This window comes from Schistocerca serialis, chromosome 10 (genome assembly GCF_023864345.2).
Source record: "Schistocerca serialis cubense isolate TAMUIC-IGC-003099 chromosome 10, iqSchSeri2.2, whole genome shotgun sequence".
In the NCBI taxonomy this organism is placed as follows: domain Eukaryota; kingdom Metazoa; phylum Arthropoda; class Insecta; order Orthoptera; family Acrididae; genus Schistocerca; species Schistocerca serialis.
Window position 1 is genome coordinate 212,353,878 of NC_064647.1, and position 25,817 is coordinate 212,379,694.

At 39.4% G+C, this 25,817-nt stretch overlaps 1 protein-coding gene across 5 annotated transcripts in view; it reads left to right on the forward strand.

Moving 5' to 3' along the window:
* Positions 1 to 504: 504 nt before the first annotated feature.
* The window catches only part of LOC126424977 (uncharacterized), a 124,945-nt gene continuing 99,632 nt past the window's right edge, over positions 505 to 25,817 (forward strand). The window contains exons 1-5 of one of the 5 annotated variants that reach the window (XM_050087860.1): positions 505 to 704; positions 7,520 to 7,582; positions 13,631 to 13,693; positions 18,930 to 18,992; positions 23,659 to 23,721. In XM_050087860.1, the coding sequence (XP_049943817.1) occupies positions 702 to 704; positions 7,520 to 7,582; positions 13,631 to 13,693; positions 18,930 to 18,992; positions 23,659 to 23,721 (255 nt within the window). In that variant the 5' untranslated portion in view covers positions 505 to 701. The remainder of the gene's footprint in view (positions 705 to 7,519; positions 7,583 to 13,630; positions 13,694 to 18,929; positions 18,993 to 23,658; positions 23,722 to 25,817) is intronic. The other 4 variants (XM_050087861.1, XM_050087862.1, XM_050087863.1 and 1 more) reach the window with 4 other exon arrangements.

The following is a 25,817-nucleotide window of genomic DNA, read 5'->3' on the forward strand; positions in this document are numbered from 1 at the left end:
TTGTATCTTAGGAGGCAATAAATAGCTCATCGGCGCGAGGAGCGCTAAGCAACAAACACGTCAGTATTTCCTCTGTCCTCTCCAGAAATTCACTAAAATACTTCGTTCGCCACCTCGTTTCGTCTCTGATTTAGGCCCTTGCCAGCCTACTTTCCGTACGTAATGCTGGAAGATACATACAACGTTTAAAGTTTATGTAGTTTGGCAACTTTTTTTCTTTTTTAATTCCTACTTTGTAATTTTTCGTTCTTGCACAAAAAGTCCCTACATTTTACAGAGCGGTTGGAAATCTGTCCCTACGTCCCTACGTTTTGAAGAAGAAAAAAAAGGGGAAAAAAAGGAAAAATAGCCAGGAGTCACTACGGGAGGGACATGGCATTAGGCATTCTACAGCCAGCTGGAAGCGCCTGCCATCTCTCGGCCGCTAGGTGCACTACGTCTGCGATGCGCTGCGGCGATGAACGGCCAATCAGCATGAGGTGTCTTCACACAGTCCCACCGCAGGGAGACGCAGTTGCTCCGAACATACTATCGTTGTTGTCAAAATTGTGAACTACTGAACATACTGAAAATAAAATAAACAAAAAAATGTATCGATAGTAAATAGTGTGGCGGAACTGTGATCGAGTTCTGGCTTGCTATTGTTAAAGAGAAGATACATTTGGAAGGACATAACCTGAACGGACCCATTCACCTTGGAAATGGTTAGTTTTATCGTAACAACCACTGTCACGTATTTTTCGCTTAGCAGCTAGCTTTCACTCTGCATAGCACATGTTGTATATAATATAGTCGGCATAGTTTATAGCGACAGCGCTTTTAATGACGTATTGGCTATAATAGCGAAATCTAGCGGTACCGTCTAAATCGTGTATAAACGGTGAATTCAAAAGATCGACATCGATTATTGCAAGTTCTCGTATCAAACGACTTACATTTCGTCACATTTTCGGAGAAACCTATCGGCTACTGGCTGTTACTCGCAGCTGCACTCGCATATCAGTAAAATGAAATGAATTCTGTGTTTGGCATTAGTACCATTCGGGATGTTCGACCACTTGCTGCAAGTAATTATTTTTATTTGGCGCCAATTCGGCGACTTGAGCGTAGTTGACGATACAATGACGAGCACACACACACACACAATCCCGAGCGGAGAGATTTCGGCCCGGCTGGGATTTCTACCCGGAACCCCGTGATCGAAGGTCAGCAAGGCTAACCAAAGAATTGTTGACTCTAATCAGTAACTTTGTTACGATGAGTGACGGCTGGCAACACTAAAGTAAAATATGGACTTCATAAATTATTAAACAGCGTTAAACTGACGAAGAGAGAAAATAAATAACCTGTAGTTCGGTGCAGCGCAAATTTTTGTAACATTTGTATCGGCAATAATGTTAGATGCACCCAGGTTTCTGTCTGTTACAAGCAGGCTGCGCTTGCAAATAATCAAATGCAGCCTCACTAAAAGCCTCCCACACGCTACATGTAAAGGCAGAGTCTCTCTGTTTGTCGTCCAGCGTTTAAAGGACGTAGTCGTGTCTGCAAACGTCCCAGAAGCTGGAAGAGACGCGACACGCTCAGCGAATACAATTCGATGCGCTTGTGTCTGAAATTAGAATAGAAGTACGCATTACACACGTTGGGGATTGTATTAGTGTTGTATTACGTTGAATCGTCTTATATATAACGTATAAAACAGTAAAAACATATTCGTAAATATGACAAAGTTCAAAAGTCAAAGAGTAAACAGCTTTCTCAAACAGCAATAATTGTTCCATATTTCGCTTAATTTTCTTCAGATCAACAAATATCTCGTACTAAAGACATTCCGAGGTAGCCTATGTTCTTCCCCAATATTTAAGCTATCTCCATACCAAATTTCATTAAATTTGGTTCAGCGGTTTCAACGTGAAAGCAAAGTTCCTTTCGCATTTATAACATTAGCACGGAAAGTATGGATATGGATCACATCCAATGTTCTTATTTGTTTATTGCGTGTTTGGGGATTACTGATAACAATGTAATAGTTACATTTAAACTCTTTTTTGCTGGAGGTTGTTGATTTCAAATCAGGCGTTAAAACAAATGCACCGTCAAATGCAAAATGCGTACGCCCATCTTGAAAGCAAAAAGAAAACAAAGGTAACTGGTTACCTTAAATAGGACGCTATACTGTATTATGCGTACTATACTGCATTTCAAAGTTAAAGCAACTGGTTGAAATACTAAACAACGCTGTCTTTTCCGTGATGGTAGAAAACCAGAAAATTAAATTCGAATCTGAGTTATTTTTTGAAAGTAGAGAAGTGGAGTAACAGTGTATTCGTTATAGATGCTTCGTGGTTCTGTATGTTAGATATTCTCAATGAGTCAAGTACAATACGTCACATTTGTACAACATTTTACAGAGAAACATGGGACAAAGTATAGACCTCCATGTAATTTATGTATAGAGTACTATTAATTTTGCTACTGTTGATTAATTTTTGTCATGTAGTAACTGGAACTAGGTTGTGTCATTCATTACTATTAACCTACACAGCATCTACAATACGTTTTAATCATGTCCATTTTAACTCATTCATTATCCAATACCGTGATGGACTTTACCGGACATTTTATATTGTTGCTACTGCCTTCTTCACTTATTACAGATTTTACGTATTTTGCTGGATTTTATTTCTGTCTGCTCTACTAAACATAAGAAAGATCCTTTTCAGTCATTCTCCACATTATATTTCTGCTACTTTTTGAAGTCTTATCTGTACGGTAGCCTAAAATTTACAGATACGACATTTTTATATAAAAAAAATTCAAAACCCCGGTTCGTGCGACAATAGGCTATAACAACCTTACCGTCGGTCCCTTCGACGTCGTTATAACCGGTTTTAACTGCATTATTCAGACTGTGCTGCATGCTAAATTTAATATGAATTTTGTATTTGATAATAATCATTTAACAATGCATGAACATTATATTAACTTGTACCGCAGTTTTGGCAGTTTATGTAAGTGTCTCGCAAAATTAGAGATTTAAGAGCTAACTAAAATAAGGTATAGTTATCTTGTGTTAGCCACGTTCTGTGAAGTTCCAATATGTTAGGGAGATTCTGCTGTGTCCAAAATTCAGTTTCTTGTTTATTTTCTATTTACTTAAAGAGGAGTAATGTAGCACCATCATGAGTGGGTTTCTGCGTATTTGACTTAACTGCACATTCTGCTGTTAATCTCTTTGTCTGTCTTATACGATGTAGCTGGTATTCAAGACATCTTGTTACCTGTATTTTTTATTGCTTGTTGGCTGGGTTTTCCATGATGTGAAAACTATGAACTATTTCGCAACACACACAGTTTCACTAATTGTGATACTTGAGAAAAACAAGAAATTGTTTTGCTCAAGGCAAAATCTTCCGAACACATATATATCACCACTAAACCAAAGTCAGGCCGTAATAGTGATCGTGTCTGAAGAGAATTCACTTTAGGATGAAGATGTAATTCGATTTATCAGAGGAAATTAGTTGTGTCCTTACAATATCACATTTGTTGACTTTGAGAGCGTAAAACCAGTTTACTGTTTCTCAGCCTAAAAAAAAAAAACAAAAGGTTTCACTACAGATCAGTTTGCCACTATAAATTTCATTACACACACACACACACACACACACACACACACACATATATATATATATATATATATATATATACGTAATGAAAAACATAGTGACAGACTGAGCTGCAGTGGGCTGAATTGTAGAATTGAATATTTACACATTTATATACATAAATTGAGCAAATCTTCAAATAGTCAGTTCAGTCCTTCTATGAAAGCCATTCTCGGGCTTGTAATTTGTAACCTGGTGTGAACAGATATTTTGGGTAGATAGCTTTAAGTACCTAATACTATGTCACTTATCCAGAAAGTAAGGTACACATTAGTATTTGTTAACGTGACCAAGTGGTCAGACTCGAGAAATCTGTCTATCTTTCCCACTTCTTCTACTGCAGATTCTCAACGTTTATATATAACGGATTTAATTTTTTAAATTCTAAAATGCGTCTCAACATCAGTCGTTTTCTAGAGTTCGTTTTTCCTTCTTCTTCTCTTCTCTTATCCAGAGTGGATGCAAACAAAATGATAGGCACATAATGTGTAGACCCTGTTGTTCTACCCTAGTTTGAATTTAAGAGGTAAAGTCAGTTGCTATTCACAATTGAAACCTCTCTAAGCAAGAAGTGTAACTGTTTGCTGTTTGAAGGATTTGCTCTTAAATATATTCAGTTCTTAATACTGAGCTGTTCTGTCATTATTTACACCATAGAATTTGTGTACATTATGAAATCACCACTGAACTGACTGTTTCTCAGCTTAATGAGTTGGTAAGAGTCTCCCAGAGAAGGAGTTCTGTTACTCTGAGGAATCTAGCACCTAAAGGGAAGGGGAAAACTGTCTTTAGACACATACGAGACTGAGGACGTGAGGCGGAGTGAAGCATCTCAGGAGAAAAACTGTGTAGACGGCAGTGACATTGAACACTGAACATTAGACAGAATCATTCGTTCAGACACATGTTCTGAAGGCTCCCATCATTGGACCACTAGGTAGAATTGTGAGGGATGTAAACAAAATAAAAGTTACTCCCCCTACTATTCTGTTATGATGAACAACTTTAATGGCCACATAACTAACTCGAACTGAAGATAGAAGAGTTTGGTTATTATTGGAGATACTAGCTATAATCTCATTATATTAAAAATGAAAGAGAAGCTGCAATCTAGTACGTTGCATTATTAACAGAAAATTTTCTGTTTTCGATGAGTTTCAGCTTTTCCAAATGGATAATTTGGTTGCTAGGCAACTTCTACATCCTTTGCCATTTTACGAATTTAATAATGACTGTTCTTGAAAAGAAATACGGTTAATGCTATATAGTGATGAAATATGTGTGTTGAAAATGGTTCCTTACAATGCTAACAACAAAGTGTAAATAAATGCAAAACAAGAGTATATCACATTGGCGTTGTGTTGTACAATGATATGTTTTACTTAAAATGCATACCGAAGTTGTAACCTTGAAATAGTTCTTGTTTGACCTTTGCTCATACTCTGTCTCTTAACATCTGGAAGATCATTATAAGTAAACCTCATTTACCAAATGTTGTTAACTATAATATCCTGTATTAACTAAATCAAGCTATATTATTATTTGTAATAGGAACGTTGTGATAGAATCGAAGTACTTTAGGAATAAAGGAGACTAGTCACCGAAATGCGGAAGTGTTGAGCCCTCAACAGCACTCACATACAAAAAGAGATGAAATTTGCTAGCTTTCAGAATAAATTCTACCTCTAGCTAGAGTACACACACACACACACACACACACTTATGCACATACCAGTTCACATTACATCACCCTCATCCTGCAGAGCTCTCCACCACGTTCAGCACGTCTTCATTACGTATATAGCCTGTGCACAAGTCACTCCTCCATTCCACATCCCATCCCACACAGCACAAATCCCAACCAAGCCCAACTGCAATTTTGGTATTGCGCATCTGGGGTACAGAGATGTGATTGTGGAGGAGGGAGGGGGGGGGGTGAGATGCGGACATGGCTGTGCACGTTAGCTCAAAATGGATTTACTCTGAAAGTAGCTAGGTTTCTCTCTTCTTTCCTGCATGCCTGCCATCAACTCAACTTTTAGGGGAATAGTCTCCTTACTCCCAAAGTATTTATATTATTTTTTTACTTTGATTGTGTAGATTACGTAGTATCACTTAATAACTATGATAATTATAAATTAACTGGCGAACTTGGGAATTCTCTGCAGTTGCGAAATACATATCTGACTTGTAATTACATCCTAGTCTCTTTCTTCCATCTCTGTCTGCTCACCTCTTCCTCCCTCTCTGCTTGTCTATCTCTTTTCTGTCCATTTCATTTATCTCCCACTTCTCACTGTTCATCTCTTTCTCCCCCAATCTCTCTCCAACTCCTCCTCACCTCTCTCTCTACGAATCACCTCTTCCCAGCTCTCTATGTCCATTTTATACCTCTCCTATCTGTCCATCTCCTCTTCCCCACTCTCCAAGACCTTGATCCTTACTGTTATTGCAAACAAAACTCGAGTTGGGAAAGGAGTCACTTAAATGAATGAACAAATCCATTTGGATAAGTAGTATAAGGGCTACAGGAGATTACCTCAAGATGCTTCACTTGTGAGGATAGTAGCTTCAGTGAGAGCATGTCTCATAATTTCAGTCTGTGAGTAGGTAGGATTGCAAAGCTTTCTATGATTCAGATTCCAATGTGCAGTAATATTCTAATCATAAGTTGATAAGCCATAAGTACAACGTTCCTCTTTCCTCTTAAAACTGACTCTAATGAAGAAAACAAAACAGGACACTCTTGTACATACAATTTCTGTTTAAAATTTTATCTCAGCAGTAAACATATATGTGCAAGAAACAGTTTGTCTAATGGTTTCAATGCTCTAATACCTACGTTAAAACTGACTGCGAAAAAGAAAATGAAATGGCACACATTCATGCCACTGCGTTTCCTTTCTCCCTGCCGCTAAAGTCAGCAAATCTGTATATTGTTGTTTAAAACAATACGTAGCCCATGACCGCCTGAATGTCAATGGAATCATCTCACAGTCTGTAGTAAAACGTTCGAGAAGTTTTCGACACTTTTGCTAACAACTTTTCCGCTTTATATATGTAATGTATATTAATATATATTAGGTATATTTCAAAAATACATCGCCAATGACCATCTGAATGTTTACTGGAATATCATGCAAAAATGTGATATAAACTGGTCAATACATTTCCAAGATTTTTCATAACAGCGTTTCCCCTTTACATATTACATACGTATTTATTTACCATGTGTATTTAAAAACTGTTGCCTATGTCTGTCCAGTAGTTTATTAGAGTACTGTGTAAAAATAGGAAATTAATTGGCAAAGAATTTTTGGAGATTTTTGGTAACAATATTAAACTACGACTTGTCTTTATGTAGTCAAATAGATCAAGTTAGCCCTGACTTGTCCTATGTAGTGTGTACTAATAATGCACTAAAAATAACTTACTTGACGAAACAAAGAAATAGACAAATAATTTTTAGAATGAGTGGCTAACACAATAGTCCTTCCAGTTTGATTTGATATCCTGAAATGTTTCAGTTGTACTGTCATGTATCTAAATACAGCTTATAAAAAATGTAGGTTCTAGGAATAAAAATAGAAGATAACTATAGTAAACATAAGCTTAAGTCACCTACTGATTGAATCTATGCATGCATGGAACAAATAAATCTGGCTTTATTGTCAGCTTCCATCCAAGCATTATAAATTTCTCAAAACTACAGTAAAATAAAACAAAACAAAAATAAACCATCCTTCAAATGCAGATTGCAATTTTCCAGTCCTCAAATCTAGACCTTTCTACCTGCTTTTTGTTGTGTATGCTTTGTTTTCAATTTGTTCTTTGATAATTTTTTCTTGTAGGAGAAGGCTCCAAAACAACACCCAAGTTCTGCCTATAATGGGACTACAATCAGACAAGAGCCAGTAAGTAATATTAATGTCAACAATTCCTTTGTTTGTAAATATTTGGAGAATATTTCAATAGTAATTAAAAAAACAGAAACTCTTTTGTCAAGAAAGACTAAATTACCAGCCATCTTCAGGTCTCTTGTTATCAAAACTTGTATTGGCATCTTTCAGCCGACAGTATGTGCAAACGCTTTCTTTCTTGCAAATGTGACAATATTTTGACTAGTTTTCTGTGTTATTATTTCAATTCGAAATAAATTTGATGAATGCAAATAACTTGGCTTGAGCTGTATTAGGTACAGATGTGCTACCTGTTGGCGACAAATGGAAATATGTGCTAGAGCAGGACGTGAAGATGGATTTCCTGATAATCGCGAGCTGTCACCTTAACCACTTGTTATTCATACGCGCCTCCCATAACAACTCAAACTTCCAAATGTCCGCGTGTCGCACTTCTCAGTGGTGCAGAAATACAGAGTAAAGCTGCAGGTATTTCGTGATGAATGTTGGAGACTATGGTATAATCATGTGGACACTCTTACATATAGAACTTTTGGTCGGTCCAGGAGGCGTGCACGGATAGCGAAATGGTTGGAGTGACCGATCACGATAAGCGGGATATTCGGCTTCGAATCCTGGTCCGGAAAAACTTTTCATTTATCAACAGTATGTAGTACATCTATACCTAAAACAGCTGAGACCAAGTTATTGGCACATTCGCATTCAGCGAATTTATTTCAACGTCCGCCCACTCACACATGCAAGTAAATATTATTATCTTAAATCTAAAAGTTGCAATACCTTTGAAGTGACTGTCACTCTTAAATACCTTACTCAAGACTTGAAATCAATAAAGTTGCATTTTGCGTATTGTGTAGCCACTCAGCTTGTGGGTCCTTTTTTTTTTTTTACTTTATTATGCTTGGATGGTGTGTTGCGTAGCGGGTGTTTTGACCTTTTTCATGACTTCATCACAGTCTTATTGCAGTTTGTAACAATTAAACTGACACGAATCCGTAATTTCATAGCTCAGAAATATATGACAAACATGAAAATGTCAGAGCTATCTTAATTTTGCCTGTTTATCTTATTCAGGTTTTTGATAGTCTTAACCACTAGAATTTATTTATTCCAGGGACTTATAGACTGAGGTGACAAAAGTCACGGGATGGCTCCAAATATCATGTCGAATCTCCATTTGCCTGTTGTGGTGCAGCAATTCGGCATGCTATTTACTCGAAGTCCCCTGTAGAAATACTGAGTGATGCTGCAACTATAGCCATCTATAACTGTGAAAGTGCTGCCAGAGTAGGATTTTGTGCACGAATTTACTTCTCGATTATGTATCGTAAACAGTCTATAGGGTAGATAACGGAAGATCTGAGTGACCAATTCATTCGCACGAATTATCCAAAATCTTATTCACGCCGATCGCGAACCATTGTGAACTGATGACATGCCACATGGTAATGCACAAAAATTCCATCGTTGTTTTGGAACATGAAGTACATCAATGGCTGCAAATAGTCTCCAACGACCCCAACATAACCATTCGCAGTCCATGATCGGTTCAGTTCGAGCGGAGAACCCAGTACATTCCATGTAAACACATCTCGCAGCGGTTTGGAGCCACATCAACTACCGTACTGCCATATTGACAAATTTGGACCAAGGCTTCCTATAGAGTCTGTACATACTCGAACACTACTGTCAGCTCTTGCCAACACAAATCGGGACACATCTCACCACTGCATGGCCTTCAAGTTGCACAGGGTCCAACTTATATCGTCACAAACCCAGGAGAAGGGGCTGCAGGTGATGTCGTGCTGCCATATACCATCAACTCCACATTTCGCTGCACTGTACTAAGCTTTGTCATTCGTCCCACATTGGTTTCTGCAGTTATTACGCGCAGTGCTGGTTATCTGTTAGCACTGGAAACTCTACACAAATGCCACTGTTCTCGGTCGTTAAGTGAAGAGTCTCCGCCACTGTATTTTTTGTGGTGGGAGGTAGTGCCTGACGTTTGGTATTCCCGACACACTCTTGACACTGAGTGTCTCGGAACACAGAATCCCTTACGAATTTCCGAAGTTGGATATGCCATGCGTCTAGCTTCAACAGCCATTGTGCGTTCAAAGTCTGTTAATTGCCGCCGTGTGGCCATAACTCCGCGTTTGATAATCCTCCCCTACTAAAGTGTGGTTTGCAGATTGTTGTCAAATGAAAGTTTTAGCAAGGAGACAATAAATAAAATATATACAGATTGGAGGCATGAGATCTTCTGAGATTGTTGTGGTGGCCAACAGGTAGAAAAAGTGAGATACACTGCTCTAAACGGAACCGTCGTGAGGTGCTTTCTTGAGACTAAAGTGGGGTTCATTAGTGGACGCAACATGTCGCTCCACTTACACCTAAACTGGTCACGAACTTGTCGACATCAGCATAGACGTGATATTGTCTACACTGCACTGAGCAGTACATGGCCAAGTGGCACACAGAGCTAAATCTGCAAGTCACGAGACTGCACAAGACTGAACTGACAAAAAATGGTTCAAATGGCTCTGAGCACTACGGGACTTAACATCTGTGGTCATCAGTCCCCTAGAACTTAGAACTACTTAAACCTAACTAACCTAAGGACATCACAAACATCCACGCCTGAGGCAGGATTCAAACCTGCGACCGTAGCGGTCGCGCGGTTGCAGACTGAAGCGCCTAGAACCAATCGGCCACACCGGCCGGCCTGAACAGACAGTAGTCTTCCACACTGCATGGGATTTCGTAATGGAGTAGTCACCATGTCTGGCCTATTACAGAATAGACCTAGTACAAGCCATTTCTGTCGAATGCAAACCGTCATCAAAGACTGTAAATGACACTTTGTGACACAGTGGACTGAGGTTGACCTGCAACAAGGCGTCCAAGGATTATACAGTGCAACGTAAGTCCAAATGTCATTGTAAACCTTACCGAGAGCAACTTCAGAGCTCGAGGAAATTTCAAATCTTGCAGTTTATATAGGTATGTTAAAGGCCTTTAGTCATATGTATCTAACAAAACTGTCTATCATAACGCGGAGTGCTCAATTCCTGAGAACCGAAAATATGCTATCGTTACTGCTGTCTTGCAGATTCTCAAAAGTTAACCGTCATTCGACAGATGAAACTAATACGCACATTTATAAAAGAAAGTGACAGTCAAAGCTAGACTCAAGTAGTCTTTGTGAGTTCTGTCTCATTGCCGATGTGGTCCACGCTTAGCGTCAATGCTACTTCGTGAGAAACTCGTTGTACAAGGCCACAGATCTCATAATAATCAAAATGTATATTTTGGTAAAATATTTTGTTTTGACTCCTACCAGTATTTATAGTTGAATAACCCGAGTGCAAATCAGCGCTCCATCAGTGCACTGCCCTTTTGGACACTCTGTATGCGATATTACCACCCTCTGTATATGTGATATCCCTATTTCACGACTTTTGTCACCTCAGTGTGTGTATTCTATAGACCGATATACGAGGTGCGACAATAAAGAAATGAGATTGATTTTCTTTCCAAGATGTGGCAACCCTGCAGGCTTGCGTAGGCACAATATCTTTGACCTTGGTCTATAAGCTGTTTCTATTCCAAGCGGCTCATCGACGCAACCGCTCAGTCGCGAGTTGTGCTGTAATAAGTTAACACGTGTTTGTGTCTCTCGTCACAGAAATGGAACCGCATAATATTGCGTAACGGTATGCCATTCTTTTGCATTAAATTGGGTGAAAACGCGATGACAACTTACGATAAGCTTCAGAAGACTTTTGGAGAGGAGGTTATGTAAAGAGCTCAAGTTTTTCGTTGGCATAAAATGTTTAGTGAAGACCGCAGTGGACGACCATCAACCTCAGGGATGGATGTCAACTTGGCCAGGGTGCGTGAACTCGTACGATCTGATCCGAAGATTATACGTGAAAATGATTGCAGAAGAACTTAACATCAATCGAGAAACAGTTCGTCTAATAATAACTGAAGATATTGGCATGAGAAAGATTTGTGAAAAAATTTTCCCCAAAAATCTCACACCACAACAGCGAGAAACACGGAAAAATGTGGCATCCGATCTGTTAGAGCAAACGGAAATGAATCCCGAATTATTTTGCCGTGTTATCAGCGGTGATGGAAGTTGGTTTTTTCAGTATAATCCAGAGACAAAACGCAAAAGTTCACAATGGTGCTCAAAGGGATCACCCATACCAAAGAAGCTCGGATGTCAAAGATCTAAAAAGTGAAATGCATGCTTGTGTGCTTCTTTGATCCCAAGGGAACTGTTCTTAAAGAGTGGGTGTCTCCTGGACAAACAGTTAACCAATATTACTACAAAGAAATTTTAGAAAGGCTTAGTAATAGAGTTCTTCGTGTCCATGCCAACACTGCTGATAACTGGATTCTGCATTACGATAGTGCGCCGTCCCATAATGCTCTGTCAGTAGAGCAATTTTTAACCTCAAAACATATTTCAGTACTACCCCTCTTATTGTAAGGGCAACAGGAGGCTGCCTCCAGCTACTGGATTTGTATGGGTAGTAGCTTCACTGAAGGTATTTCTCATACTTTTATTCAGCGAATAGGCAAGATTGCAAAGTTTTGTATGATTCAGATTTCATAATACAGTAGTATTCTAATCGTAAGTTGTTAGGCCATAAATACAACATTTCTCTTTCCTCTTAAAACTGTCTGCAACAAAGAAAACAAAATATCATGCTTTTTGTGTACACAATTTTTGTTTAAACTTATGTATAGGGAGTGAGAATGTATGTGGAGATAACAGTTTGTCTAATGGTTTAAATACCTTGAAATCTGTGATGAAAACCGACTGCGAAAAGAAAATAAAGCTGCACATTTTCACGATGCACTTTATCTTTTCACACAGATGGTTATGTCATGAAACCTGTACATTGTTCTTTAAAAATACATAACCTATGTCCGTCTGGAATGTCGGGTAACAGTTCATAGAAAAATAGTACGAACTCTTCGAAAATTTGGTATCAACATTTCCCATTTCTATATTAAATATATATTAATATTATTACATATATTTAAAAAATACACAGCCGATGTCCATCTGAATGGTGTTCTGGAGTATCATGCACAAAATCTAAAGTAAACTGGCCAATACCTTTCCGAGATTTTTGCTAACAGCGTTTCCCCCCATTTTTTTTTATTTATGAATTTGGCCAGCTATGGACCGCATAAACTTAAGACTTATGGTGTTTCTTTTTCTTCCATTCTTCCCAGTGCTTCTTCATTTTCTCGCCAACTGCTCGTCTCTGCTCATCTGTCCACACTCTCTTGGGTTGAGGTTTTGGCTCAACTTCTTCATAGTTTGAGGTTTCTGTCAGGAGCCTGAAGTGATTCCAGTCACGTATTATTTATTCGTTTCCCCTTTATATATTACAGCTACATTTATTTACCATAGGAAATTAAAAAAACGTTTGCCAATGCCAGTCCGAAAGTTTATTAAAGTATCGCGCAAAAATAGTAACTAATTTGGTTAGGAAAATTTGGACTTTTTGGTAACAATCTTATACTACAGCTTGTCCTTATGAAGGTTAAGGTACCCCTGCCGTGTCCTGTATCACACTACAAACAATGAACTAAAATTATTGTACTAGACAAAACAAAGAAATAAATATATAATTTATAGAATGAATGGCTAACAAAATAATCCTTCAAGTTTGATTTGAATTTCCGAAATATTGGCATTTTCCTGTCGTGCATCTAAACTCTACTTTAAAAAAAACTCTATATTCTAGGAATAACAATAGCGAATAACTATAGTAAACATAAGATTAAGTCCCCTACCAATTGAATCTACGCATGTATAGGACAATTAAAACTGGCTTTCTTATCAGCTTCCATCCATGAAACATTAATTTCCTAAAGCTTCTGTCAAATAAAACAAACAGAAACCTCCCCTTCAAATATAGTTCACAAGTCCACAGGTCTAGAACTTTTCACCTGATTATTCGTTGTGTAGATTTTGTTTTCAATTTGTTGTTCAATTATTTTTTCCTACAGGAGAAGGCTCCAAAACAACCCCCGAGTTCTGCCTGTGATGGGACTAAAATCAGAAAAGAGCCAGTAAGTAATATTAAAAGCAGGAATTATGTTGTTTGTTAATATGGGAAAGTATTTCAAAAACAATTAAAAAAGAACGACTCTTTTATCAAGAAACAAGGAAGAATATACACTCCTGGAAATTGAAATAAGAACACCGTGAATTCATTGTCCCAGGAAGGGGAAACTTTATTGACACATTCCTGGGGTCAGATACATCACATGATCACACTGACAGAACCACAGGCACATAGACACAGGCAACAGAGCATGCACAATGTCAGCACTAGTACAGTGTATATCCACCTTTTGCAGCAATGCAGGCTGCTATTCTCCCATGGAGACGATCGTAGAGATGCTGGATGTAGTCCTGTGGAACGGCTTGCCATGCCATTTCCACCTGGCGCCTCAGTTGGACCAGCGTTCGTGCTGGACGTGCAGACCGCGTGAGATGACGCTTCATCCAGTCCCAAACATGCTCAATGGGGGACAGATCCGGAGATCTTGCTGGCCAGGGTAGTTGACTTACACCTTCTAGAGCACGTTGGGTGGCACGGGATACATGCGGACGTGCATTGTCCTGTTGGAACAGCAAGTTCCCTTGCCGGTCTAGGAATGGTAGAACGATGGGTTCGATGACGGTTTGGATGTACCGTGCACTATTCAGTGTCCCCTCGACGATCACCAGTGGTGTACGGCCAGTGTAGGAGATCGCTCCCCACACCATGATGCCGGGTGTTGGCCCTGTGTGCCTCGGTAGTATGCAGTCCTGATTGTGGCGCTAACCTGCACGGCGCCAAACACGCATACGACCATCATTGGCACGCAGAAGCGACTCTCATCGCTGAAGACGACACGTCTCCATTCGTCCCTCCATTCACGCCTGTCGCGACACCACTGGAGGCGGGCTGCACGATGTTGGGGCGTGAGAGGAAGACGGCCTAACGGTGTGCGGGACCGTAGCCCAGCTTCATGGAGACGGTTGCGAATGGTCCTCGCCGATACCCCAGGAACAACAGTGTCCCTAATTTGCTGGGAAGTGGCGGTGCGGTCCCCTACGGCACTGCATAGGATCCTACGGTCTTGGCGTGCATCCGTGCGTCGCTGCGGTCCGGTCCCAGGTCGACGGGCACGTGCACCTTCCGCCGACCACTGGTGACAACATCGATGTACTGTGGAGACCTCACGCCCCACGTGTTGAGCAATTCGGCGGTACGTCCACCCGGCCTCCCGCATGCCCACTATACGCCCTCGCTCAAAGTCTGTCAACTGCAGATACGGTTCACGTCTACGCTGTCGCGGCATGCTACCAGTGTTAAAGACTGCGATGGAGCTCCGTATGCCACGGCAAACTGGCTGACACTGACGGCGGCGGTGCACAAATGCTGCGCAGCTAGCGCCATTCGACGGCCAACACCGCGGTTCCTGGTGTGTCCGCTGTGCCGTGCGTGTGATCATTGCTTGTACAGCCCTCTCGCAGTGTCCGGAGCAAGTATGGTGGGTCTGACACACCGGTGTCAATGTGTTCTTTTTTCCATTTCCCGGAGTGTATTTACCAGACATGTTGAGCCTATTGTGATGAAAACTTGTGTCGGCACCTTTCAACCGACTTTAGTCTGTGCAAGCCATTCTACTATGATAATGTGGTACAATTTTGACTAGTTTTCTCTGTTATTGGTTTTAATTCGAAATAAAAACGACGAATGCGAATAATTTCCCACTTACCGCGAGCGGTCGCCTTAACCATTAGGCAATCTGTGCACGCCTCTCAGACCTACACTAACTTCCACATGTCTGTATGTCACACTTCTCTCTGGTGCGGTAACGCAGTAAAGCTGCAAGTATTTCGTGATGAATGTAGGAAACTACGGTATAATCACGTCGACACTCTTCTATACAGAAGTTTCGGCCTGTCTGCGAGGCTTGTACAAATAGCGAAATGTTTGGGATGAACGCACGCGGCCGGCCAGGCTGGCCGAGCAGTTCTAGGCGCTACAGTCTGGAACTGTGCGACCGCTATGGTCGCAGGTTCGAATCCTGCATCTGGCATGGATGTGTGTGATGTCCTTAGGTTACTTAGGTTTAAGTAGTTCTAAGTTCTAGGGGACTGATGATCTCAGAAGTTAAGTCCCATAGTGCTCAGAGCCATTTGAACCATTTTGAACGCAAACGATAAGCGGGAAATTCAGGTTAAAGTCCCGATCCGGCACAAATTTTCATTTGTCACCAGTATATAGTACATCTCTACGTAACGCAGCTGAGACCAGGTTATTCATATATTCGCATTCAGTGAATTTGTTTCGAATTAACTTAGTATGTCTGTATATCGTCAGTGTCCGCCCATCCAGACATTCAAATTAATATTATTATTTTAAATCTCATATCTGTAACACCTTCGAAGTGACTGTCACTTTTAAGTACCTTATTTAAGAGTCGAAATCAACAAGATTGCAATTTTATACATTGTGTGGACATTTAGCTTGTGGATCTTTTTTTTTATTTTATTGTGTTTGGTTGGTGTGTTGCGTAGAGAACGTTCTCACCTTTTTTGTGACTTCAGAAGCTGTGGTTGATAATGGAAGCAAGATTTTAAAAAATCAAGACGCGTTCACAGGATTTGTAGACCTGGCAAAAGCGTTCGGTAATGTAAAATGGTGAAAGATGTTCAAAATTGTGAGAAAAATAGGGGGAAGCTATAGGGGCAGATGGTTAATATACATTATGTACAAGAGCCAAGAGGGAATAATAAGAATGGAAGGCCAAAAAGGATGTGCTTGGATTAAAAAGGTTGTAAGACGAGGTTGTAGTCTTTTACCCCTACTGTTCAATCTGTACATGGAAAAAGCAATGATGGAAATAAAGAAAGGTGCAGGAGTGGAATTAAAATTCAAGGTGAAAGGATATCAATGATAAGATTCGCTAATGACATTGCTACCCAGAGTGAAAGTGAAGAAGAATTAAACGATTTGCTGAATGGTATCAACAGACTAATGAGTAGAGAATATGTGGTGTCACCGCCAGACACCACACTTGCTAGGTGGTAGCCTTTAAATCGGCCGCGGTCCGGTGGTATACGTCGGACCCGTGTGTCGCCACTGTCAGTGATAGCAGACCGAGCGCCACCACACGGCAGGTCTAGAGAGACGTCCTGGCACTCGCCCCAGTTGTACAGCCGACTTTGCCAGAGATGGATCACTGACAAATAGGCTCTCATTAGCCGAGACGATAGTTAGCATAGCCTTCAGCTACGTCATTTGCTACGACCTAGCAAGGCGCCATAATCCTTTGCTATATATATATTGTGATGCCTGTACCGTCAGACCAATGTTCACCAATTGTGGATTAAAGTTAAGTATTACAGCAACTGCGTCCGTTTTCTACGTTCTCATTTCCTTGTAATGTTCCAGACCTCAAGCCAGCCTGCGTGAGCTAAACGCGTGCATTTCGGCCTCCTTTAGCAACACGGTGTTGGCTCTTGAGCCAACACTACAGAATATGAGTTGAGAGTAAATTGAAGAAAGACGAAAGCAATGAGCAGTAGCAGAAATGAGAACAGCGAGAAACGTAACATCACGATTCATGGTCACAAAGTAGAGGGTTAAGAAGTTTTGTTACCTAGGCAGCAAAATACTCGACGGATGGAGCAAGGAGAACATTAAAAGCAGACTAGAACAGGCAAAAAGTGCATTCCTGCCAAGAGAAGCCTACTAGTATCAAACATAGACCTTCATTTGAGGAAGAAATTTCTGAGAATGTACGTTTGGAGTACATCATTGTGTGGAAATGAAACATGCACTGTGCGAAATGCAGAACAGAGGCGAAATGAAGCACTTGAGATGGTAGGTTACAGAGGAACGTTGAAAATTGGGTGGATTGAACGTAAGGAATGAGGAGATTCTGTGAATAATCGGAGAGGAAAGGCATATGTGGGAAACACAGACAAGGAGAAAGGACAGGCCGATAGGAAATTTGGTAAGGCATCAGGGAATGTCTTCCATGGTACTAGAGGGAGTTGTCGATTGCAAAAACTGAAGTGGAAGACAGATTGGTATACATCGAGTCAAACCAGTCAGTAGACCGATGACTGAAAAAAAAGTAGTATTCTAATAATAAGTTGATAAGCCATTGATATAGCACGAATCTTTACTCTCAAGCTGTCTGCAAAGAATAAAACAAAACATAACACTCTTTTGTATACAATTTTTATACAAAATTATATATGAAGAGAAGGAACGTATGTGGAAGAAACAATTTGTCTGATGGTTTAAATTCTCAGATGCCTATGTTAAAACTGACTGCGAATAAGAAAATGAAACCATACATTTTCACGGCATTGCATTTTTTAACGCAGTCGGTTTTCTCAGAAAATCTCTTCATTCCTGTCTAAAAAAATACATAGTCTATGACTGTGTGAATGTCAGTGGAATATCCTATAACAAGTGTGTAGTAAAGCACTCAAGATAATAAAGTTTCTCCTTCATTTACTAATATGTATTTATACATATTACATATATTTAATAAAATACATACCCAATGTCTGTCCGAATGCTTATTAGAATATGATACAAAAATTTGAAATAATTGGTCAACAACTTTTCGAGTTTTTTGCTAAAAGCCCCTTGACATATTACATAGATATTTATTTCCCATATTTGCCTACGTCTGTCCAAAACTTTATTAGACTATCGTGTTAAATTAGGAAATAAATTGGCCAAGAACTTTCCGAAATTTTTGGTAACAACACTAATCTACAACTTGCTTTTTTTTATGGTAATATACATTAAGCTACACCTGGCTTGTCCTATATTGTATGTACAAATAATGCACCAAAAATAATTAACTTGACGAAACAAAGAAATAATAAATAATTTACAGAATGTGTGGCAAACAAAATATTCCTTTAAGCTTGATTTGTATTTCTGAAATATTGCTATTTTCCTGTCCTGTATCTAAAGACAGCTTATTTAAAAAAATTGCTACTAGGAATAAAATCAGAAAATATCTATAGCAAACCTTAGCTTAAGTCCCCTACCAATTGAATCTATGCATGTACAGAAGAATTAAAACTTTTTCAACGGCCAGCTTCGATCCAAGAATTATAAATTTGTTGCAGCTTCAGTCAAATAAAACCAAAAAAGCAGAAAAACTCTCCTTCAATTACTGGCTACAGTTCGCCAATCCACATATTTCGTACTTTCTGCCTGCTTCTTGCTGTGTATGCTTTGTCTTCAATTTGTTGTTCAATTATTTCTTCTTCTAGGAAAATCCTCCAAAACAATGCGCAAAATCTTCATGTTATGGGACTACAAACGGTCCAAAGCCGGTAAGTAATATTAATATCAGCAGTTATATTGCCTGTTAACATTTGGAGAGTATTTCAAAAATAATTAAGAAACAGCAACTATTTTATCGAGAAAGAATAAATTACCAGCCATTTTTAGATCTGTTGTTACTAAATCTTGTGTCGACACATTTCAGCCGACTTCAGTCTAAGCAAGCCTTTCTTTCTTTTGTGATAACGTGGTACATTTTGACTAGTTTCTTGTGTTATTGCTTTAATTCTAAATAAACTCGCTGATTGCGAGTAACATGGCCTTGGCTGCGTTAGGTATAGACGTGCTACCTAATGGTGAAACATGAAAATATGCGCCGGAGTGGGAGGCGAACACGATTTATCCAGTGTGTGTGTGTGTGTGTGTGTGTGTGTGTGTGTGTGTGTGTGTGTGTGTCACACTTCTCACTGGTGCGGGAATACAGAATAAAGCTGCAAGTATTTAGTGATGAAACAAAGAGGCTGTGGTATGTTCATGTAGACACGCATGTGCACACTCACAGAATTCTATTGGTCTGGGAGGCACGTGTGGATAGCGTAATGGTTAAGGCTAGAGCGGAAATTTCGGGTTCGAGTCCCCCCCTGGCAAGAATTTTCATATCTCACCAATAGGTAGTACATAGCTGAGACCAAGCTATTTTACATTCAGCAACTTTATGTCGAATTAATTTCTTCTTGCTGTAAATCGTCATCAATGTCCGTCCATTCAGACATGGAAGTAAATGTTACTATTTTAAATCTAACAGCTGTACTACCTTTGAAGTGATTTTCATTTTTAAGTACCTCACTTCAGACTTTGGGTCAACAAGATTCCATCTTATATGTTTTGTGGTCACTCAGCTTGAGACTGATGTTTTGCCTTATTGTTTGTTGGTGTATTGTTTAGAGAAAGTTCTCAACTTTTTTTTTTATTAATTCACAGCTATGTTGTTACATCAGTTTCCAGTTTCTTGCAGCAAAACTGACATGAATACTTAATTTTGGAACTCAGAAATAAGTAAGAAACATGAAAACTTTAGAGCTATCTGAATTTAGGCTGTTTATCTTATTCAGATTTTTGATAGTCTTAGCCACTAGAATTTATTTATTTATGGGATCTAAACACAGAGGTGAATAAAGTTATGGGGTATCTCTTAATATCATTCCACTTCTCCTCCTGTGTTACATAGTGCAGCAACTCGATGTATCATTGACTCATCCTGCAGAAATATTGAGCCATACTGCCGCTGTAGCCATCCATAGTAGCGAATGTGTTGCTGGTTCAGGATGTTGTGATCAAACTGACATAGCGGTTAAGTCCGTTCTTATCTACAAAAGCTGGTAAAGTTTCTTAACTGACAAATACAGTTTTTCTGTAAATAAAGTTTTCTTCCGCTATTTCGATATGTTATCAGGCATCAAAATCACACCATGAAAATGAGTAGTATAATTTTTAAAAGTACGTGATGTGAAATGAACTCTATGTTAGATACAATAGTTTGTATTTTTCAGTGTTAATTGTAACCAAAATATGTCTCCATTTCCAATTTCATTAATTTTACTGTCCATAATGAAATCGATATTATAAAGTAAGAGAAATCAAAAAATTTTTTATATATTCAAAATTTTCAACCTTGTTACTAATCATTAGGCTATTAAATTTATAAATAAATAATTATTGTCAGAAATTAATACATAAATGGAAACTGACAAAGATTTCAATATCGAAAGCTGTCTTAATGTGAAATTAAACTATTGCTGGATTTAGAGGGCTCTGTAGCTTGAGTCTGTAACTTATATACAATTTTCTGATGCTAATGGCATCACAGGGATTTGCCATTTTTAGAACAATAATGAATTAAGTATGCGTCTGCCGTTTTGCAAGTACATAAATTATTGTTTAGTTTTGGACCCAAATATGTTTCACCAGAGTTGTGGCTTCCTCAGTGGGTTCTTTATTACTTTCCTGAAATATGTAGATAAAGGTTTTTTTAGGTTAAGGAATGTGATCGTTATCATTTAAATTTTATGCATCCTCTATATTTTATTTTACATTGTATGTAGCCTGTGGATACTAACCAAAATCACCCATAGGTCTAAATTAGATGACCATATCATCTAAAAAACTGAGGGATATTAGAAAATCGCCTGCATTCTTTCCTTACAATGCTAGCAACGTTTTGGGGTTACAAATAAAAATCTATGAACAAGACGAGTATACCATATTTGTGTTGTGTTATGCAATGATATGTTCTTTTGAAATGCATACCAACATTTAATAAATTTAAAGTACTGTGAAATACTTCTTCCTTGACCTCTGCTTCTACTATGTCTCTTAATATCCTGAACACCATTATACTTAACCCTATTCATCAAATATGGCAGATAATATACTTTTGTATTGGCTATGTTACATTATATTATTATTTATAGTACGTAAGTTGTGCAGAATGTAAATACTGTACGAATAAAGGACACCACTCATTAAAAGTGGGAACATTCAGTTGTCAACACACAAAAGAAGATGAAATTTAATAGCTTTCGACGTAAGTTCTTCCTCGAGTGGAGCGCGCGCGCGCGCACACACACACACACACACACACACACACACACACCCATTAATTCACATTAGCACATCAACCCATGCTGCACTGCTTTCCACCAACTCCAGCACCCATACATTACATTCCTCGCCTATATGCCTGACACCCTCCCCATCCCACATTCCTAGCCAGCAAACTAGCTGCCTCCCTCTCAGGTGTTAGTTATTCTCCCCAAACCCCTCTCCTGCCTTCATCCATCTAACCTCACACAGTGGAAACCCCACCCCAGCCCAACTGCAGAACTGCAGTCCTCGTACTGTGCGTCTGGGGTACAGGGATATGTATGTGTGTGTGGAGGGGAGCTGGGGAGTGGGTGTGGACATGACCATACACTCTAGCTCATGAAAATAATTTATTCTGAAAGCAAGCTAGTTTTCTGTGTGTGTGTGTGTGTGTGTGTGTGTGTGTGTGTTCCAGTCAACTCAACACTTCTGTTTTTTGGTGAGAGGTCTCATTCACTCCCAGAGTATTTATGTTGTTATCTGCTATGATTGTCTTGATCAAGTAGTATCACTTAATGTGTACAGTAATTAACTAGCGAACCTGACAATGCTTTCAAGTTGCTGAGTGTGTATGTGAATTGTCTATACATCCTATCTCCTTCTCCCTTCTCTCTCTGTCCATCTCCTTCTCAAACTCTCCATATCTCCCCATCTTGCCCACTCTCTTTGTCCATCTCATCCTTGTCCTCCCTCTCATTGTCCATTTCCATCTTCCCCAATCTCTCTCCATCTCCTCCTCCTCACCCCTCTCACTTTCCACCTCCTCCTTTTCCTCTCTTTCTGTCCACTTTGTCCCCCACCCCGGTCTGCGGTCTGTCCATTCTCTCTCCCTGACCCTCAGCATTGTTTATTGTTACCGCAAACAAAACCTCGTCTGCGAAAGGCAGGCACGAAAATGGATGGGTAAATCGATTGGGATCATGAATGTAAGGACTACAGGAGATGTATCTTGAGGGGCTGTATTTGTGAGGATAGTAGCTCCAATGAGTGTATTTCTCATAGTTTCAGTCTGTGAACAGGTACGATTGCAAAGTTTTGTACAATTCAGATTCTATAGTACAGCGACATTCTGATCATAACTTGATAAGCCATAAATATTCCTCTTTCCTCTTAAAGCTGTCTGCAGTTATGAAAACAAAACAACACACTCTTGTGTCTACAATTCTTACTTAAAATTATGTATTAGGAGAAACAATATATGTGTAAGAAACAATTTGTCTAATGGTTTAAATGCACTGATATCTATGTTAATACTGAATGCAAAAAAGAAAATGAAACTGTACATCTTCATGGCACTGCATTTCCTTTCTCGCAATTGGTTTCTTTACATTGTTGTTTAAAACAGAACGCAGCCTTTATACAACAGACGTCTGAATGTTACTAGAGTATAATACAAAAATTTGAAATCAATTGGTCAATAAATTTTCGAGACTTTTCCTAACAGCACTTTCCCTTTACATATTAGCCTCCGCCTGTATGAAACATTTTTAGAATATCGTGTAAAAACAGAAATTAAACCGGTCGAGAACTTTTTAAACTGCAACTTGTTTTTATGTAGTCACATAGATTAGGTTTCGCCTGAGTTGTAGTCGTATAGAGTAAGTTACGCCTGACTTGTCCTATATCATATGTACAAACACTGCACTGAAAATAATTTACTGGACGAAACAAAGAAATAAATAAATAATTGATAGAATGAGTGGCGAACACAACAGTACTTTCAGTTTGACTTGAATTTCTGAAATATTGTCATTTTCCAGTCCTGTATCTAAATGTAGCTTGTAAAGAAAATGTAGGTTCTAGGAGTACAAACAGAGAATATCTATAGTAAAGACAAAAAATAATTCCCAACTGAATAAATCAATCCATGTAAAGAGCAAATAAACTGGCTTTGTTGTCAGCTTCCATCCACGAATTATAAACTTCTTAAAGCTTCAGTCTAATAAAATTAAAAAAAATCTCTGCTTCAAATGCAGGCTACAATTCATCAGTCCACACATCTAGACCTTTCTGCCTGCTTTTTTGTTGTGTATACTTTGTTTCTAATTTGTTCTTTAATATTTTTTCTTATAGGAGAAGGTTCCAAAAGAACACACAAGTTCAGTCAGGGATGGGAGTACAAGCAGACTGGAGCCAGTAAGTATATTAACACGAGAAATTATTTTGTTTGTTAATATTTGGGGAATATTTCAATAGTAATAAAAAAACAGCAATTTCTTTGTCAAGAAAGGAGAAATTACCAGCCATTTTCAGATCTTTTTTTATCAAAACTTGTGTCGATTCCTTTCAGCCGACTTCAGACTAAGGAAGCGTTCCTTCCTTTTGTGCTAACGAGGTACAACTTTGACTGTTTATTTGTGTTATAATTTTAATTCGAAATAAACTCGCTGATTGCGAATATCATGGCCTTGGCCACGTTAGGTATAGACTTGCTTTCTAAAGGTGAAACATGGAAATATGTGCCAGAGTGGGACACAAACACGAATTACCCGGTTATCGCGAGCGGTTACCTAAACAATAAGCTATATGTGCACGTCTCACAGACCATCTCAAAGTTCCACATGTGTGTTTTTGTCACACTTCTCACTGGTGTGGAAATACAGGGTAAAGCTGCAAGTATTTGGTGATGAAACTAGGAGACTGTGATATGGACATGTAGACATGCATGTGCACTCTCACTAAACTCTATCGGTATGGGAAGCGTGCATGGATAGCGTAATGGTTAAGGCGAGAGCGGAAATTTCTGGTTCGAGTCCCCCACTGGCACGAATTTTCATATCTCACCAATAGGTAGTACCCTAGATCACGTAAGAAACAGATTGACCGTCCTTACGGCGGAACAGGCAACTGTAAAAATAGTTTTCTCGTCGGTCAACAGATGTCGCAGGCGACGCTACAATGCTAACTGACCTGTTCATGTCGCGGAATTGGCAACGCTGTATCTACAGCGACGTGAATGACGCAGATTTGCGTTCGGCTAGAGCGCTCCGTGCGAAATGCATTCGTCACACTGCTGACTGTCGCTCATGATCGGCTGTGGTTTTTCCCGAGTTTTCAATCTAAGAATGAAGATTAGCTCCTGTAATTCTACAGACCAAGTTTATTTCTCACAATCATATGCGAAATGAAATAAATGAAAAGTAACACACAAACATTCCTCGCGAGTTACTGTTTAAATGCAGACTGTATTGCAGTCGCAAGGGTTTTACACTCGCCTTCCATGCCGTTTATTTCCTCTTTGCTATACACATCTTCTGATACGGATTATGGTGGTAAAAAAGATCTCCACGTGCACGTTAACACTAGAAAGTTTTCAAAATGCGCACTCGGTTATGATGCGAATTAATTAAATTAACCTAAGGACATCACACACATCCATGCCCGAGGCAGGATTCGAACCTGCGACCGTAGCGGTCACGCGGTTCCAGACTGAAGCGCCTAGAACCGCACGGCCACACTGGCCGGCTTTCAGTGACGGTCATTTCAAATTTAAATTCTTTTATTTTGCATGTAACTTATCGTAAATGATATAAGAGTGGCACAAAACGATGAATTTTGGATTGTTGTTGAAAGGGGGCTGCAAAGCGTGTTTTTCGAGCATATTTTGGCGCTGTCAACTTTGAAGAGCCACAGACGGCAAACCATAATTATGTTAAAAATTTACTTTGTACAGTTTAAAGATAACCCGCAAATATTCGCAACAGACATACGCTTTTATGTGCAACACTGTTATTACTGGGGATATCTGCACTCGCGCAGACCTGTTACTATAAGTAGTGTTGTTTTCAAGTGAAAGCTGTGTGAGGATTATTAACGCACAGATAAAAAAAATTAAAATAGGCAGCGTGTATAGTTTGCATGTTATGCTCGTTCTCTTCTACACTCCTGGAAATTGAAATAAGAACACCGTGAATTCATTGTCCCAGGAAGGGGAAACTTTATTGACACATTCCTGGGGTCAGATACATCACATGATCACATTGACAGAACCACAGGCACATAGACACAGGCAACAGAGCATGCACAATGTCGGCACTAGTACAGTGTATATCCACCTTTCGCAGCAATGCAGGCTGCTATTCTCCCATCGAGACGATCGTAGAGATGCTGGATGTAGTCCTGTGGAACGGCTTGCCATGCCATTTCCACCTGGCGCCTCAGTTGGACCAGCGTTCGTGCTGGACGTGCAGACCGCGTGAGACGACGCTTCATCCAGTCCCAAACATGCTCAA